This window comes from Pan paniscus, chromosome 23, assembly GCF_029289425.2.
Source record: "Pan paniscus chromosome 23, NHGRI_mPanPan1-v2.0_pri, whole genome shotgun sequence".
Classification (NCBI taxonomy): Eukaryota; Metazoa; Chordata; class Mammalia; order Primates; family Hominidae; genus Pan; species Pan paniscus.
In genome coordinates, this window is record NC_085927.1 from 33,186,379 (window position 1) to 33,205,876 (window position 19,498).

The 19,498-nt window shown below is 48.7% G+C and overlaps 1 protein-coding gene across 2 annotated transcripts in view; it reads right to left on the bottom strand.

The window, feature by feature from the left end:
• Nucleotides 1-1,756: 1,756 nt before the first annotated feature.
• LOC100991901 (uncharacterized) overlaps nt 1,757-19,498 on the bottom strand; it is a 37,592-nt gene continuing 19,850 nt past the window's right edge. Inside the window, exon 11 of one of the 2 annotated variants that reach the window (XM_055105458.3) lies at nt 1,757-3,516. In XM_055105458.3, coding sequence (XP_054961433.1) covers nt 3,416-3,516 — 101 coding nt within the window. In that variant the 3' untranslated portion in view covers nt 1,757-3,415. Of the gene's footprint in view, nt 3,517-16,115; nt 19,143-19,498 lie in introns of those variants that run through there. The other variant, XM_055105457.2, reaches the window with a different exon arrangement.

A 19,498-nucleotide genomic window follows, 5' to 3' on the forward strand; every position in this document is an offset into this window, starting at 1 on the left:
AGCTACAGATCAATCTTTTGTGAGAGTCAATCGATGTGGCAAACTTCATTATTGTCTTATTTTGAGAAATTGCCGCAGAACCCCCCCACAACAACCCTTCAGCAACCGCCATCCTCATCAGCCAGCAGCCAATCAGCTTCACGGCATGACTCCACCAGCAAAAAGATCAAAAAGATTATGTAGGGGTCTCTAAAGGCTCAGATAATCCTTAGCATTTTTTAGCAAAGTTTTTTCTGTATCACAAGTCATTAAGCAAACCAATATTCTTGTTTTGTTTTTTTTTTTTCTTTTTTTGAGACAGGATCTTGTGCTGTCACTCAAGCTGGAGTGCAGCGGCACAAACATGGTTCACTGCAGCGTCGACGTCTCAGGCTCAAGCGATCCTCCCATCTTATCTTCCCTAGTAGCTGGGACGATGGACATGTACCACCACACCCAGCTAATTTTATTTCTTTTTGTGGACCACATTGCCAAGGCGGGTCTCGAACTCCTGAGCTCAAGACATCCACCTGCCCTGGCCTCCCTAAGTGCTGGGATTACAGGCGTGAGCCACAACACCCCGCCCAAGAGAGTATTTTTAAATTAAGGAATGTGCATGGTTTTTAGACATAATGCTATTGCACACTTAATAGATTACACCGTAGCGTAAACATAACATGTATATGCACTGGGAAACAAAAACATTGTGTAACTGAGTTTACTTCCATATTTGCTTTGATTGTGGGAGTCTGGAACTGAACCCGCAATATCTCCCAGGAATGCCTGTCTTTTCTCCTGGTCTGTACTTTTTCATTTCATCCTCTTAAGCTAGTGTTTCATGGAGCCTAGGTTTTAAATGTTGATGAATTCTGATGTATCCATATTTGTATGGGTCATGCTTTTGGTGTCAAGTCTCAAATCTCTACCTAGTTGTAGGGCTCCATTTTTTCTCTTGGAATTTCTCCCCTAAAGTTTTATAGTTTTATGTTTAACATGCAAGTGACCTATTTTCAGTTAATGTTTGTATGAGCGAGGTGAAGTGCATTTCATTGAACAGTTTGTCATCAACATTTACCTTATTTTAAAAAACCCACAAATTCATGGTATTTCATTGTTTGGATGCACTGGGACTTATTGAACTAGACCCCTCTCAATGCCTATGGTTTCTTCTTCCTTTTTTGTTATTATAGTAAGTAATGCAACATCCATTTTGTTGTTTTGTGTGTGTGTTTTTGTGGAGATGGAGTCTCAGTATGTTGCCTAAAACTCCTGGCCTCAAGCGATCCTTCTGCCTCCTCCTAAAGCACTAGGGTTACAGGCGGGAGCCACCACGCTTGCCTGAGAACGATATTCTCATCACAAATATATTTGCACAAATGCGCCCCCACACCTGTTTGTTGTCATTCGACTCGGTCATGCAGTAGGCAAAGATAAATTGTTTGAACTTTATGTGGTCAGGCTATTTCTTTGATGGCTTCTGGGCTTTGTTTTATGATTTAGAAAGACCTGCATTCTTTGGAGTGAAGGAATTAAATGGAATTAAAAGTGTCACATCCATGTTTCTGCAACGCCTTTTGTGGTCTGTTTTCCAGATCTACCACTGCTCGGAGCCCTGCAGCTGCTGGCGCAGCCCAAGGAGGTCCTGGAGGGGCACCCCGGCCTCCGCGCCCCTGGGAAAGGTCCCCACCCCTCTAGAGCTTGGGCCCTGCTGGTACAGACCGGGAGTCCCGAGGGGAGCCGGTCCCCTTCCTGGCAGCCGTCCCTGGTAAGGAACGGAAGTCACAGGGACTGCATGTAAAAATGTCCCAAGTACCCCTTCTCCTGCTGGGTTGCACCATGCCTGGCGGTGGCCGCTGGGAACTCCAAGGCTGACACCCGCTATGGGTGCTGGACGCCCTCCGTCGCCCCGGGCCGAGAACACCACCTGAGGTGGATCTCTTGTTCTCCTAGCTGGGACCACAGGCGAAGCCACCGCGCCGGCCTCTGCACCCATTTCTTGTGCAGTCCTCTGACCCCATGAGGTGGTCAGGGAGGATGGCCCGGGCCTCCTGGTCCCGGTTAGCACAGCAGGGCACTGCCAGGCTGGCTCACTGTCCATGGCAGGAGGGTGCAAGATGCAAGGCGGCAGAGGGGTGGCCCGTAGGTGGGAGGGGGAAGGCCCGTGGGCAGGGACTGGTCTGTGTAGCCCGGCTGGCTGTGCTCCACCTGTTCCAGCCACAGCCTGGAGCACCTGGGCCCAGGTTCCTCCCCCACGCAGGCAGCCTCGCCAAGGCCTCTGGACGTGCCCTCCCCGCTGAACGCACAAGGTATCCTCTGCTCTCCCAAGTGAAGCGGGGTCAGGCCAGGATAGGAGGTGGACGGAAGAGCGCTTGGAAATACGGGGCCCTGTAGGCATCTTACTGCTCTTGACAGCCAGACACTCTCTCTCCTCTTGCAGTAGGACTTGGCCCAGCGCTCTCCAAATGCAGCCAGCCCCTCTGCCCCAGCCCAGCACCGTCCCTCCCACTCCCCCGGACTGTATGCAAACACACTGGCACACAGCAGCTTCGGCCTCTTCAGCCAGCTGACCCAGAGAAGACCCGTCCACAGCACTGACCCACACCTCACTACTCCCTGACACCGTCCCAGACCACACCCTCCTCCAACCCAGTCACTCACTTGGTGAGCAAAGATGGCCTGCTTTGCCCCAGGTCCTGCTCAAAACGCTTAGGAATCCATCAGAGAACAAAACAAACAGGGTTTCTGACTTCATGAAGCTTCCATTTTTGTGCAAGAAGACGGACAATAAGAAGCTGTATTTATTAAACACTTACATAACATAGCACTGACTCCATGGCAGGTGTTATGCTATGCATTTTATAAATACAAATTCATTTGATCCTCATGAAAATTCTGAGTTAGGTATTGTTCATATAAATAAGGAAACCAAGGCAAAGGGGTTAAATAATCCACCCAAAGCCACACAAGTAGCAAGTGGTGAAGCCACAACTCAACCCCAGGCAGCCTGGCTCCAGAGCCCAGGCCCTCCACCTCTCAGTAAGCATGAGTGAGCAACACAGCATGCTAGAGGGTGAGTGCCTCGGAAAAATGGAGAGTAAAGCAGAGTAAAGGGAATCCGGAGCACGGAGGGAAGGAGACACACTGACATTTTAAACTGGGAGGCATGAGGATTCCCAGAGGAGCTGACATCTGAGCAAAGGCATGCAATGCAAGGGTTGAGGGAAATATGCATCAGACACTTCCCTATTTCTAGTTTCAGTCTTTAAAGTAGCCAAAAGAAAATGCCTTTTTGTCCTACATCAGAAATGGTAGGACACCTCTTTCCTCCCATTTATTTCCAAAGTAGATTACACCAATTTAATTCCATTTTATTTTCCAGAATAAGCATACAAAAAAATCCATCCTGGAAGAACCATTTTCAACTGGGCGTGGTGGCTCACATCTGTAATTTCAATGCTTTGGGAGGCTGAGGCAGGAGAATCATTGAGACTAGGAGTTCGAGGCCATCCTGGGCAACACAGTGAGACCCCATCTCTACTAAAAATAAAAGAATAATTGGCTAGGCATAGGGGGGCAGCCACGGAGTCCAACCAGCTCTACGGAATCTAAAACATTTACCTTCTGGCCTTTTACAGAAAAAAGTTTGCTGACTCCTCCCCAGCTGATCTTGCTTGACTCAGTTCTCCCGCCTCCACAAGATTAACTGACCTAAAACTCGACTTCCACCGTCGCTCTGTGTTCAAACCCCCGACAGGTTCCCTGATGCCCATAAAGCCCACACTGTACCCTGACATCCATTCGACCAGGAGAATAAATAAGAAAAGCCCTCAAGGACATGCCTTTTTGCTCATGCTGTTCTCTGCCTTTCAGGAAGCCCTTCCTGCCTTCCACCGCTAAGCCTGCCGCTGCTTACCTTGCCCTTGCAGTCAGGGCAAGGCTCTGGGAATGCTCCCGGCTCCCTCTGCTCTGCTCCCACAGCTCCCTATACTTACCCTCATCACACCTCTTACCACACAGCACTGAAATCATCTATTTGTGTGTCTGTCTCGCCAGCTGCAGCAAGATCCCAGAGGGCAAGGAACACATCTTACTTATCTCCCATCACCCATACAGAACCCAGTACAGCAGCTCATCAACACTGAACGCAACCCCAGCCTGGCCAGGCTGGCCTCCTTGCTGCCCCTGAATGCATGCTGCTCACGCTCAACTCTGAGCCTGCGCTCACCCCAGCACCCCCACATCTCACTTAAGACAATCCGACCATGGCCTGGGCACAGTTCAAATTGCATTTCCTCCCTAGGCCCACGGAAGTCAATAGGGTCGCAGGTTCAAACCCCCAGCTCCTCTCACCCATGTGCCGAGTGCCCTTGCACAAGATGCTTCTGTCTCTGGGTTCTCATCTGTAAAGAGGGAATGACTCAGTATCCCCTAACTTGCAGGGCTGACAACGCATATAAAGTTTCTGAACCGACACTTGGCATATAATAGATTTTTAAGTAACAGCACACTTGTTTTCCCCAATCACACTGTCTATGCCATCTCGGTATTTCATCCCTTTTCTTCCCCATAACTGTTGTGTATATTACCCTGGCTCTCCTGAGGCAGGTTTGTCATGAGCAGAGACCCGGTCGTAGTACACTTCCATGAAGCCGCCCCTGCCCTAAAACCCAGGACAACACAACACGTGGAGGAAGGGACCAACGGATACAACTTTAATAAATAAGTTATTTCAGGTTATTTAGGTTTAAAGAATTGCTAATTAAAAAAAAAAAGCAAAGCCCCAGGGGATCAGGAGTGAGCTAGAGAGCAGGCTTTTGCAGATGCTTTCATACTGATGACAAAGGCAGTTAGAGAGCGGGAGCAAGTGGGATGAGGAGGGGACCAGCAAGATAGGAAAGAGCTCCCCCTTGGAGGTGGTACTGTTCATTCTCACCCATCCAAACACTGCAAAGAAACCTGTGCTGACTCACTGGACAGTCTGGACCCAGCATGCTCCCCTGAAGACTGTCTCTGGATGAGAGGAAGCCCCAAGCCTCAGAATTCCATTCCAAGTTTCATGAGCACTAGTCAGTGACAGTACCAGCTGATGTGTGGGGTGCTCACTGGGTGCTTACCACATGCCTGGGAGGATTCTAAATGCTTACGACCATAGGAGGTTAGGAGGACTGTTACACCCTTCATTGCACAGATGAGGAAACTGAGTCTCGGGAGGATAAGGAACACACTCCCGGTCACACACTCTAGTAACCGGTATAGTACAGCACAGTCTGGTTCCAGAGTCCAAGCTCTTAACCACAACGCAGTTTGAGTGTCTTACTCTGATTTAGCTCCGCCATTTACCAGGTGAGAGATCTCAGGCAAGTCATCTAACCTCACTGCGCCTCATCTTTCAAGTGGGCCTCATACGGGTAACTTTGTAAGACTGTCATGAGGATTGAAGGCGATCATGCCATGACACATATTATGAAGCGGACTCCTGAGAAATCAGTTCCCTCCCACTTTTCCCATATCCCAATATAAGTGAGGTTTTTAGCCAAACCCCTTGACCTCTTTTACTACTAGGAATGATCTACATGCCCTGCTGGATTTTCCTGCCTACTGCCTACGCCTAAGCATTTGGACCTCATAAAAACTTATAAAAATGGCCTGGAGACAAGCAAGAAAGGAAAGCAACTGCACACAGAACTGAGTGGGGCAGCACAGCAGAGATGGCCCAGACAGCTCCTGGTGTGCAGATGAATACTGCATGAGCAGAGGTCGGGCCAGCCAGGCCCTGCCAGGACACGCCACAACTGACAGTCCGTGACAGCACCTAGATCCATGTACTGCACCAACAGGCCCAGATGACAGGCCTAGGAGGCTGTAGGCAGAGCCAGGAGCACCTGTGCCTCTGAGCCCGCATGTGTATAAGCACTGTAGGGGGACAAAGAGGGGCAGGCAGGTTAATGTGACAGGCAGTCATTCCCACCAATGGTGGGATATCAGACTGCCTAAAATGTTGTCTATAGCAAGGTAACTGTTTAAATTCCTACAGAAGGAATTCTGTTGCAAAATTCCTTTACTGTGAAGAATTTAATTTCAAGCCAAGAAGTACAGATACACACTAGTTTATTTTGAAGGTAAATCCACATTTCCATACATCAAGTTTGCTTGAAGGGTAAGAGATACCTTTAAGCCATGAACCCTTCCCCTGGGCTGGTGGTCATGCACAGAGGGAACCTGTCATTAGCAGCATGTAAAAGTGTCCTTCGGGGCCAGGTGCAGTGGCTCACACCTGTAATCCCAGCACTTTGGGAGGCTGAGGTGGGCAGATCACAAGGTCAGGAGTTCGAGGCCAGCCTGGCCAACACAGTGAAACCCCGTCTCTACTAAAAATACAAAAAATTAGCCGGGCATGGTGGTGCGTGCCTGTAGTCCCAGGTACTTGGGAGGCTGAGGCAGAAGAATTGCTTGAACCTGGCAGGTGGAGGTTGCAGTGAGCCGAGATCTAGCCACTGGACTCCAGCCTGGGCGACAGAGCGAGACACCGTCTCAAAAAAAAAAAAAAAAAAGTGTTCTTCAAGTTAGCAGGTCAGCTCAGTTAATACAGCAGGGAGCAGAAGCCAGGTGTTTAACTCATTTCTAGAAGATGTAAGTAATTTCTATTTGAATGGACCTGATCAAACGGATCCAAAGGTCTTAGAAAATAAAAGGTTAAAACCCAAGCAAAACGGTATCTCACTCATCATATCCAGTAGTAAGAAGTCCTATTAGGCCTTTTCCCACAATACATCAGCTTCCAAATACAGCACATGACAAAGAAATACTTCAGGAAGACGGAGGAATGGGGGGCTTGCTACCATGCTGGCTGATGACATTATTACAAGGCTCCAACCAGCTTCGAGGCCGTGGTAGACACAGCACCGTGGTCCTAGGGTTAGAAAGGAGCCCCAGACGCAGCATGAACAATCTAGTGCCGAGAGCATGGATGAGGCGCCTCCATGCCCAGGACTGCTCCCACCCACCGTTGCTAGAGCACCTAGGAAAGGGCACAGACTGCAAAATCCTCCTCTAGGAAGGGCTGCCCAGTCCACCGGGGGCAGCTGTATCTCTCGATGAGTAGGCTGGGCAAGGACAAGCACATTCAGAGCACCAGATCCAAAGTGGTGACAGGCCCAAGGGCAGCCTGCAGGCAAGGGAAATGGTCCCAGCCTTTCCTGCAGCCAAAGTGCAGGGCTGGTCCTCAGGAAGGAGTTGCAAAATGATCCTGTTTGCAAAACACAAACATTCCACAAACAGCAGACACAGCGGGTAGGTAAGTTCTAGAAATTCTCAGTCTTAGGTGCAAGAAATAAACAAAACCAAATCAAGAAGAATATTCTACTAGTTAGCATAAATTTGCTTAGCACTCAATGTCCAGGGCTTCCTGGCCAGTTAAATCCAGGTTACTGCACTTGCATGGCTGACAATGCATCCAACCTCTTGCAGACGCAGGCTGTCTTACCGCGTGGCACTGACATACAACAGGTGCTCAATAAATGTGCTGAAAAAAGTCAGTGTGTAAAGGATTCCTAAAGTAGGAATCCCCCCTGCTCCCTGGCTCCCTGAGGGTGGTTGAGGCTCAGGGGCTTGTTTGTGTCCCCACCCTACTACGCTAGGGCCTAGCACGGGGCTCACTACACCCAGAGGGCCGATTCCAGCTGCCACCTGTGAATTTCTTCCCTGCCTCATACTGTCTTTTTCTGCCCCATTCCTCTTCCTTTTGCTCCCTGAACATGTAATCTCATGGGATTTGGAGTCATTCGCTATGCAAATTATTGGGTTTATGGCCCTTTACCTCACTGGAACAACTTCCCTGCTGTAAAATGGGGTGAAAGGACCCTACCTGAAGACTAGAAATGATGTGTGCGCAGTCTGGCCACAGTAAGGGGAAGTGATCGCTGTTATGACTTGCTTATATAATTTTCCACAGGCCCCACTGTCTAAAGGAACTTAGAATACCAAAAGCAGAAAGTTTATTTGTTTTTCCTACCCATGCAAGGGTGGTTTTGAGAAAGCCTATCTGTTTTGGAAAGAAACTGACCCAAGCCCATGTCACTAGTTAAAATATTTCCTTTTTCCTTTTTCTCAGGGAAATGGATGACTGACTAGTCATGGCCAAACTGGGAAAAAGGTTCTGTTCCATAAGTTCATGTGCCAATTACACACAGCGATTAGGATTCCCAGATGGCTCGTTCTCTTTTTTTAAAATTTTCCTTTAAGTTCCAGGATACACGTGCAGAACGTGCAGGTTTGTTACATAGGTATACGTGTGCCATGGTGGTTTGCTGCACCTGTCAACCTGTCATCTAGGTTTGAAGCCCCGCATGCATTAGGTATTTGTCCTAATGCTCTCCCTCCACTTGCCTTCCTCCACCCCTGGCCCAGCTCATTCTCTTAAAAGAATCACCCATAAAGGAGTTTACCTGGCGCAATAATGGATCTGCTTGGGTTCCACAACTTGGGAATCAGAAGGAAGGGAAGGACTTCCTCACCTTTTCCAGGAACAGGGCTGCCCTCAGCACTCTCTGGATTCCCAAGGCACAGCCCCCAGGTTCCTGAACACACAGTGTCTTAAGTGCCCCCCTGGGAAGCCCCCCTGCGCCCACACTCTCCTCCCAGTGCTTTAGAATTACCTCCTGACTCTGCCCCCTGAGAAACAGGCCAGGAATATTTCAATGAATACGCCAATTAACCTCAATGCACCTCTCCTGGCATTTCAGAGAGATAACTCAAGAGTGAAGAGAGGGAAATATGGAGGAGGGATCTGAAGACAGGAAGGGGTGACCAGGACGGAGGTAACCCTGTGGAATATGCCCAAGTCAGTTGCCCTCAATTGGTCTGCAAGAGCACAAGTCCAAAACCCAATGCCTTCATCTAAATCCTGACGCCACCACTTGTTTTAGTCCTCTGTGCCCCACTTCCTAGTGTGAAAAGCAGGAATCATAACAGCACCCAGTCTGTCCGCTGTGGTGAGGACTCAGCGCGTTAAGACACATGGGCACTCAGGGCAGAGCGTGGCAAGGCCAACGGTCTCTAAGCGTCTCTGCTGCTGCCATCACTGCTGTGCTCATCAGCGCCAGGTGCTGCTCTCCCACCTGTCCCTGTCCCACCACAGCCCGACAATTCTCAACCACAAGGAGCTTTGGCAGTGGAGGCAGGGAGGAATATGGCTAGAACCTTTGTAAGCTGACTTTCTGTAGGCTGGGGACAGTCCATGCTAAAGGGTAGCTGCCATACCCCCGGGAGCTGCAGGTGCCAGGAGTGAGCACTCTGCATCTTCCCCCTGACCAAGCTGCTCCTCCTCTCTTCCCAAGCTTCCAACACTGGCACTGGCTTCCCAGGACCCATGCCACCTCCAGACTTCAATTGGCAACAGAAAAGAGACAGGGGGCTGGGTGCAGTGGGTTGCCTGTAATCCCAGCACTTTGGGAGGCTAAGGCTGGAGAATCGCTTGAGTCCAGCAGTTCAAGACCAGACTGGGCAACACAGAGAGAGTTTGTCTCTACACAAAATTTAAAAATTAGTCGGGTGTGGTGGTGTGGGCCTGTAGTCCCAGCTACTCAGGTGGCTGAGGTTGGGGAGATGGCCTGGGCCCGGGAGGTCAAGGTTGCAGTGAGCCGAGATCATGCCACTCTAGCCGGGAGGCCACAGAGCAAGACACTGTCTCCAAAAAAAAAAATAAATAAATAAAGAAGAATGGGCAGGAGAGAGGAGAAGGCTGGGACTAAGGTTTCATTTCGCCTTTAAATAGGAAAAGTCAATAAAAGCTACTAGTTAACCACGTGGCTGTGCTGTCCATCCCTCTCCTGCCAGAGTTAACCAGACAGAATCTCCTGCCAGAGTTAACCAGACTGAATTCTTCAGCAGATATACAATTCAACAGACACCTGCAGACGTGCCTAATGCAGGAAGACTCCTCACTAGATTCCCTCACACATAACACACGTGCACTCTGAGCTGGGCGCTAGAGAGACACGGCCTAACACAACACGAAAAAGATACTGTTGTCCTTGCCAAGGTCCTCACTACTTAGCAGAAGCTCTTGCCCTTCCGCTTCCACCTTTCATCAAGTTGTAAGCCAACAGTCTCACTTCTTCTCTCTTCTTTAATCTGATTTCTGTCTTCCCTTTCTTTTTTCTTTTAAGAGACAGGATCTCACTCTGTCACCCAGGCTGGAATGCAGCAGCATGATTATAGCTCACTGCAGCCTCAAACTCCTGGCCTCAAGTGATCCTCCCGCCTCAGCCTTCTGAGCAGCTAGGACTATGACTGTATACCACCATGCCCGGCTAATTTTTAAAATTTTTGTAGAGACAGGGTCTCACTATGTTGCCCAGGCTGGTCTCACCTGGCCTCAAGCAATACTCCTACCTTAGCCCCTCAAAGTGCTGGGATTACAGACATGAGCCATTACACCCAGCCTTTTCTTTCACTCTTTTTTTTTGTTGAGAAGGTCTTGCTCTGTTACCAAGGCTGGAATGCAGTGGTGCAATCTCCGCTCACTGCAGCCTTGGCCTCCCAGGCTCAAATGATCCACCTACCTCATCCTCCTGAGTAGCTGGGACTACAGGTGTGCAACACCCACACCCGGCTAATTTTTGTATTTTTCTGTAGAGACAGGGTTTCACCATGTTGGCCAGGCTAGTCTGGAACTCCTGACCTCAGGTGATCTGCCCGCCTCAGCCTCTCAAAGTGCTGGGATTACAGGCGTGAGCCACCACACCTGGCCTCTTTTTTAAAACTATGGCAACCATCTCTCCTCTGTTGAACTCGCCAATAAGAAAAAGTCAATGGGGCCAGGCATGGTGGCTCACGCCTGTAATCTCAGCAGTTTGAGAGGCTGAGGCGGGCAAATTGTTTGAGCCCAGGAGCTCAAGACCAGCCTAGGCAATGTGGCAAAACCCCATCTCTACAAAAAATGTAAAAAATTAGCCAGGCTTGGTGGTGCACGCCTGTAGTCTCAGCTACTCAGGCGGTCAAGGTTGCAGTGAACCATGATCACGCCACTGCACTCCAGCCTAGGTGGCAGAGTGAGATGCTGTCACAAAAAAAAAACAAAAAAAAGTAATCAACTGCAGGGTTTGGGGTGACAGTTTCTTGGTCATTTCTCCCAGTTTCTTGGTGTCTTTATAGCTAGAGATGGCTAAAGGCCACCCGCAAGAAAACAACTGAGGCCCATGGGGGCAGGATGCTGTTCTCTCCACCGGAGCAACCCGACCACTTGGGTATCTGACACCACCCATCACCCCCCCAACTCCAGGGGATCAGAGCTGAATTCTGAAGAGTGGAACCAAAGATGACAGAGTGCGTGGCTGGAGAGAGGGGTAAGTCCACAGAGTTTAGGTAAATTTCTGAACCACATCCCCACCACGCCCACAATGTACTGCATTAAAGTACACTGGAAGCTAAAGACCAAAAAGGAATCAGATTTTCAACTCTGCCACCTAAAGCAGAAACTGAGGGCCTTATTTACCACACAGATTTTAGCACAAGTGCCATGCCTCCAGTTTCACAATTTCACCAGCAGCTTAAGCAAAATGGCCTGGACACTAAAGATGGCCTCTGGGTCAGAGTATCACTAATTTCCTCTGTCCATAAACCACTTTGATTCTCTCTGTCCCTAATCTCCGCATCTAGTCTTTTTTTTTTTTTTTTTTTTTGAGACAGAGTCTTGCTCTGTCACCCAGGCTGGAGTGCTGGAGTGCAGTGGTGTGATCTCAGCTCACTGCAACCTCGGCCTCCTGAGCTCAGGCAATCCTCCCACCTCAGCCTCCAGAGTAGCTGGGACCACAGGTACACACCACCACGCCCAGCTAATTTTTGTACTTTTTGTAGAGATGGGGTTTAGCTGTGTTGCCCAGGCTGCTCTCAAACTACTGGGCTCAAGCAATCTGCCCACCTCAACCTCCCAAAGTATTGGGATTACAGGCATGAGCCACTGCACCTGGCCCATCTGGTCTTATTAAATACTTCATTCTCTGCAAATGCAGATGTTTTCTCAGCTCTGATTATTTTTTCTAAAGTAATGACCCTCCACCTGGCTACACAAATGCTTCTAGCAAAGGAAAAGACCAGGGTGTGAAAACTGTACTGCAATAGAACATAAAGCCCGTCCAACCCCCACCTCCCATCAGACCTGGGGTGGTGGCAGCAGCAGGCATCGGGGCTCTCAGCCCTGCCCATTAGTCATCCCTAAGGCCTGTTAGCACACAGGTTAGGAGGAGCACACACTCTGGAATCAGAAAGCCCAGGATTGAGCCCAGCCCTGCTTTCAGTTAAGGCTTTGTCACTCACTATCACTCCCTTGACCTAGGACCTCACAAAACCTTGTCATCTGTAAAACTGGGGATAATAAGTTCTACCTTGAATGTTATTGTGAGGAATAAATGAGGTAATGTCTATGCAGCACCTAGCACAGATTCCTGCAGATAAACACTCAATAAATGTTAACTATCATCCACTATCTAGTTATCAGAAAAGCACAATGATATTGTATCTTTAAGTCCTTCCACTTCCAAAAAAAAGAAAGAAAGAAAGAAAAAGATGTGTGGATTTTTTTCCCCTAAAGGTATCAGTGAAGTGAAATTTAAGAAGGAAAACCTGGGCCGGGCGCAGTGGCTCATGCCTATAATCTCAGCACTTTGGAAGGCCAAGGTGGGCGGATCACCTGAGGTCAGGAGTTCGAGACCAGCCTGACCAACATGGTGAAACCCTGTCTCTACCAAAAATACAAGAACAGTCAGGCGTGGTGGCGGGCACCTATAGTCCCAGCTACTTGGGAGGCTGAGGCAGGAGAATCACTTGAACCCAGGAGGCAGAGGTTGCAGTCAGCCAAGATGGCGCCACTGCACTTCAGCCTGGGCACAACAGAGCGAGACTCCATCTCAAAAAAAAGAAAAGAAAAACCCAATTTAAATCCAAGTTCAGGGATGAACTCACTTGCAACTTAAAGTAAATCATGTCACCTCCATTTCTTTGCCTATAAAGTGGGAATAATAGACCCTACTAAACTTTGACGACCTCAGAGACGAGTAAGAATCAATGAGATAACAGGTCATGAAAAAGCTTTCACTTCCTCAAATAAAAAGCAACAAGTAGTAAACCCAGAGCATAATTATTATTAAACTGCCGGGCCCCATAATATTATGGAACATAAATAAGCCAATGATGGCATATTGAACATTAGGTTTGATGCCCTTTCGTCTATTCACATGGAACGTGCTACAAGCCGGAGGAGGCAAATGGCTGCTCCTAGCAGATCCCAGTTCAGAGGCACGGCCCAGCAAAGCTAGCACTCTGCCAATGGTCAGGCTTCAACCATCCTGGGCCACTTCTCAGAGGCCAGTGCCAGGAGAAATTAGGTAATTCATCTGGTTCCAGTTGGACATGTGAAACCAACGACAACCAAAATCCTCACCTGCAGGACTACTCGACAGATGCAGGAAAGGGTCCCCTTTGACCCTCTGCTCTTCTGTACTGAATGGTGTACCACTCTTCCAGGGCATGTGCCATCCTTCCTTTAAAGTGCAACACATGATCCAGGAAGAAGAGCTCAATTTTTCCTTATTTTTACTTCTAGGTCCAAGACATGAGTTTCATTTTTAATCTACCACGGAAATGTCTGGAGAGCTGGAAGTTTGAGTGGGAGGAGGAATGGGGGGGACCTCATCTCCCTAATTTAAAAACGGAGCATGCAACCAAAACTGCATCCAATTTCGTCATCCCCAGGTCTCTCAAACCCAAGGAAGAGAGGAAAAATTTACTTTTATGTTTACTGAACATCTGCTATGTGCCAAGGACTGTGCTAAGTTCTTCACACACATTACTTCCAAAGCCCATTTCCTCTTCCACGCCTAGTAACACCATGGAATAACCACCACAGAACAGGATCATCTCAGGTGGGGAGGGTGGGGGGAAGAATCACAATATGTAGTCAAGTTTAAGACATTTCAAATGTTAGCGATGTAAACACAAATAAACAGCCTTGACTGAGGAACGAGTTCTAAGTTCTGAAACATCCTTTACAGGAGGAACACACAAACCATGTCTTTCCTATAATGAAGAAATTAACTCACGCTACTTAATACACTATAAAAAAGATTTAAAACTTTTAAAACCTGGAGCACAAGAAAAACTCACTACAGGACTCGAACAATCTGGGGCCGGATTGCTGACCTGAGAATTACATCTGGCAATCAAATATGGAATGAACGGCATCCCCTGAGAGGCCCTAGCGATGTGCTCACGGGAGAAGGCAACCACAACGAACTGGCCTGTGTGCGGCCAGGTAACCAGAAGGCCAGAAGGCGGAGCTTTACCGCAGGCGGCAGCGACTGTAGGAAAATGTCTTTCTCAGTTTAAAACCTAGTTCATCCTCATCCCTGGGGTACAACGACTGTCTATGGAGCAAAGCGTCAGATGGGACCAAATACACATTGGTGGCCTGATATTCAAATGTTATCCTCTCCATGCACATCCCACTAAAAAGCAGCTTAGGGAAAAAACGAAAAAACAACAACAACAAAAAAAGCTGTCCACCTGTCCACAGTTGACCTTCATTCCTCTGCATCAACCAGTTTCACATAAATCACAATGAACATCCGCACTAAACACCATTAAAAGAACACAAATGTGGCTTGAACTCTTGGACATACTTTCTCTGCATTCAGAGTCAGGAAAATCAGCCAAGCTATGGGGCTGGTCCCCGCCCCTTAACGGGATGCGGCACAGAGGCTTTGCCTGAGGGGCCTGCCAGACCCCTTCTTCCCGGCTACCTACTGAGCAAGTGGGGTGGCGGCTCACCAGTGCCCCATGCCAGGTGGAGGCTCCCGGCAGCGGCCGGCTTTCTGCTAGGCCAGGCAAGCCCGGCTCCGTGTAGGGCTCCTCAAGGTGGTTTCTAAGCTGGGAATTTCCAATGTGCCCGGGAGACCTCCAAGAGCGCGGTCCCCTCGGAAGGCAGCTAGGTAAGGGGACCAGAGGCGAAGGCGGCTGCCATCGCCCGGCCGCGCCCACCGCCCCCACAAACGTAAAGGCGCGCCAGGGTGCTCTCGGCCACCTACCTGCCAGGGTCGCAGGAGCCCACCCTTGGCGCACGCCACCGCCAGGCCGGGACAGCAGGACGGGGTGGCCCCGGGGGCCGGGCCGCGGAGGCAGGATCCGGCGGAGCCTCGGCCGCGGGCCTGCGGACCCAGGTAAAGACAGAGACCTCCACCGCCCCAAAAGGCACCCCCGCCCAGCGCCGGGCTAAGCCTCCTCCCTCCGCCTCCCGCCTGAAGCGGGCGGCCTCCCCGCGCCCGCCGCCCCGCACTCCCGACCCGCCGGCGCACCTGGCCGCGCATCCTCCGGCTGGAAGTGACCACACCGGCACGCGGGGCGGGGGCTTCCTCGCGCCCCCCCTCCCCACGCCGGGCGCAGGGCTACAAGCGCCGCTGGAAGGAGGCGACCGCGCCGCAGCGGTTCCGGGTCTCGGCGCTGCCCGGGCGGGAGACTCGGCGCGCGTCCGCTCGCGGGGCCACCCGCTCCAGAGTCGCCCGCAGGGGCGAGCCCGGGGCCCGAGACCCCCAGCTCGGGCGCGAGCAGGATGGGGCTCCCCGGGGGCGGCTGGCGCGAGTCGGAGTCCCGAAGCTCCGTCCTTACCTCTGCTTCATGCTGCGGTGTCCCTCAGTGCCGGCGTCCCCTTGGCCGGCCGGTACCGCCTGTCCTGCAGCCCCGGCGTCCGTCGAGGTAACTAGCAGCCAAAGTAGCGGCGCAGCCGGGAGAGGGGCGGGCACAAGGAAGGGCGGGCGTTGAGGCCCTCGGGCCGAACCACAGGACCCCAGCCTCGGGGGCGAGAGATCTCAGTGCACCTCGGGAACTGGCACCGCGGCTCCCGTCCTCAGGGACCCCATTGGTACCTGCACTCTCAGCCTTGCCAGAATCTCATGGGATATGTGCAAAAGGCAAAGAAATAAACTGTCGCCACACCCTTCGTCCTCTCCGTCTCCCCGCAGGGTCCATATGGTATCATTAGTGAGATTTATCAAGAAAAAAGGGAAATAATCAAAATTCATATCAGAAATTCATCGGAAGACATAACCACAGAAGTAGCAGAGATTACAAAACAATCAGTGGATATTATGAATAAATATATGTATTCAAATCTACATATGTATTCATTATGTATGTAAACATATATGAATAAGGATATCATGCCAAGACATTTTAAAATGTGTACAAAATAGACAAAATCCTAGAAAGTATAATTTTCTAAAATGAACTCATGAAGAAATAAAAATCCTGAATAGTTCAGTAGCTTCTATGTAAATTTAATCAGTAGTTAAGAAGTACGGGTCTTTGTCTCTTTCTTTCCCTTTCTCTCTTTTTCTCTCTCACGCACAGAGCCCTAATAGTATTATTGGCTAAATCCAAAATTACAGTGGAGTTGTCATTCTAATCCCATTAAAATATTTCCATAAAATTAATGAAGGGGGCTACTTTCAATTAATCTGATGAGAATATTATCTCAATACCATACAAAAAAATTAAGTACAAAAAGAAAAATTGCCTGCCAATCTTATTGAAGAGCACTGGCATAAACTCCCCAGAGGAGAAGGCAATGACCACGCCTCCAATAGGAAGAATCAATACAAACAAAACAGTGTGCACCCCAAAAAAGCATATCCTGACTTGCTCAACCTTATAGCCAATATTTAAAAAAATCCGGAACACACAGGGCCATGGGAGTAGCTGTTGGAGAAATTTTCATGAAGGAAGAAAGATTACAACTAAGTTTTAAAATGCTAGTTTTGTTTGTTTTGTCTTGGAGAGAAGGTAAAAGTGGGAGTAAAAATAGGGAGTTTGGTGTAAGGTGAGAAAAGCAAAGGAAACCTGCATGGATGGGCTGGAGGGTGTGATGGGAGAACAGTGAGAAGTATGTTTGGGGAAGCAATTGGAAATAGCAGCTAAGCTTAATCACAATCTATCAAAAGAGATTTGTCGAAGAATTAATGTGTGACTAGGAACAGGGAGGTTATGGGCTTGTCAGCTCGACAGTGGGCACTCAGTTCCACTAACAAATGATGCCCGTGTGGGCAGACAGAATGATGGACAGACAGAATGATGGACAGGCAGATGAATGCGTGGGCTTTATGTGAAACAGGTCCTCTTGGTTGTTGACAAGATACTGTTTTAAAGTTCCATTTTGCCATACTTCGAATAGCTTTTCATTAGCTAAATTTAGCTACATGTAAAATCACTAAGGCAGACTTCCAGAGTTCCCACATGAAAATCAAATGTAAACCAGCTGTGACCTACTTCAACACCATCATCGGAAGTCAGAAGTTGAGCTCCTTTTTGATGTTTAAAGCCTGCATAATATTTGCTGTATTATTATTCAGTGTATTACTATTTCCTTTGTGATGGAAATTTGGTTTGTCCCAATTTTCTATTCTATTAAAACACTGCTACATAGAAAATCCCCATGCACATATTTCTCCTAATTATGGAAATATTTTACATAAAATACTCTAGACATGGATGAAATTACCAGGTTATTAGAATTTTTAAATAGGTACTCCCAAATTGTCCTCTTACAAATTATATGAATTCATAAGCTTCCAACTGTTATGGAGTTACCCATTTTGAGAAATCTGTGCTAAAATGACCAAATCAATGCTGATGACAATGATCAGGATAATAAGTACACTGGGAAGACAACAAAATGATTTAGATCTTAGACAAGTCATTCTAGGTGTCTCCACTGTTTCAGTTCTTGCATTCATTCTTGGGCTTTTTCCTTTTACCAAAGAAAATAGCTCCTTGACATCACATGAGTCCATGCTATGCGTAATGAGTATTGGTTAGTAAAAATGTCTATGACTAGTCATCTTCATCTATGCAAGCAAATATTAATTCATAAAACACTTCAAATGTAAGCAATTAATAATTAGTGAATGAAAAGTACATAATATATCAATTAGAAAAAAATCACTATTAAAAAGACATTATTTGTGTGATAAAAGAGATTGCCATTTTGTATTTTTCTACAAGGTTAAAGAAAACTAAGTCAACTTATACAAGTGAGTTTTAAAAGCCTTTACGCCAGGCGTGGTGATTCATGCCCATAATCCCAGCACTTTGGTGGGCCAAGGTGGGCGGATCACCTGAGGTCAGGAGTTCGAGACCAGCCTGACCAAAACGGTGAACCCTCATTTCTACCAAAAATACAAAAAATTAGCCAGGTATGGTGGCATGAGCCTATAATCACAGCTACTTAGGAGGCAGAGGGCAGGAGACTCGCTTGAACCTGGGAGGTGGAGGTTGCAGTGAGCCGAGATAGTACTGTTGCACTCCAGCTTGGGCAACAAGAGTGAAACTCCATCTCAAAAATAAACAAATTAATTAATTAAATAAAAGCCTTTAACCCAGAATGCTGAGTAAATTGGCCAAAAATGCTAACCTATGCATTTCAATACTATAGGATTCACGTTAATAGAAATAACCAGATGAAATGCTTCTGGTATTTCACCTTCCCAACCCACATGAGCCAGTGTTTTTTTCTGTGAATAACAAAAACAGCAGAATTTACTTGCCTATCCATAAGAGGTTACCACTTCTGTGTATTGCCCCGAAACAGGTGGTGGCTGGGTGAGAAAGGGGACAGCCCTAGGGCAGGCGATGGGGGCTCCAGTATCGTGGGTGAGCTTCCTAAACCTCTGCAACTTTCGGCCCCGAAATGGGATGAGCCACGTTTAGCACAATGCCCAGAACAAAGTAAGGATTTGACACATCACACTTCTCTCCACATTGTTCCGTCATCAGCCACCGCGTCCTGCACCTCCCAGCCCACTGGGCTCCGGCTGTTTCCATCACATGAAGAATGATCCAGAGCCTGGCCTCCAGCCACCCTCCTGGCCTTGCTGCTTCTCACTCTGCCACTGACTCTTAACAGACCAGCCTGGCTGTCCTCAGACATACCACACCCTTCATTGTGGGAGTCACGCAGCCCTCCCTGCTCCTTCCCCAGGCAGCCACAGGGCTTTCCTCCTCAGGAGGACTCTGCAAGCAGCTGGATGAAGGGCCCCCCTGTCTCTCATCCTCCCTTAATTTTTGTCGCAGCTCTCCTTCCTTCCACTCAGTGCAGCGCACACTGATTGATCCTCCATCTTCCCCAAAAGACAGGAACAGCACGAGCAGTGGAGAGTAGATTCCAAGGATAGAAAAAATAGTCAGTGATTTCTCATTTCCATTGATCATCAATGAAGAAAATGTATCCTGAAGGTCACGTACCTCCTATGGGACTGCTGCATCCTCAGCCTCCTGAATTTCAGCCCAGCACCTTCCTCCCCAGCACAGCAACAGGTCAGCCCTTACCAGCATCCCTCTCTTATTGCCTTTGTGCAGAGCCAGCACCAGGGCCAGGGGAGGCCTTGAGATTGTCCCTCCCCAAAAATTTGAGAAATAATCCTTCACGTCACCAACAAAGCACAGCCTTATGCATTGGTGGTCAGTCCCTCCCAAC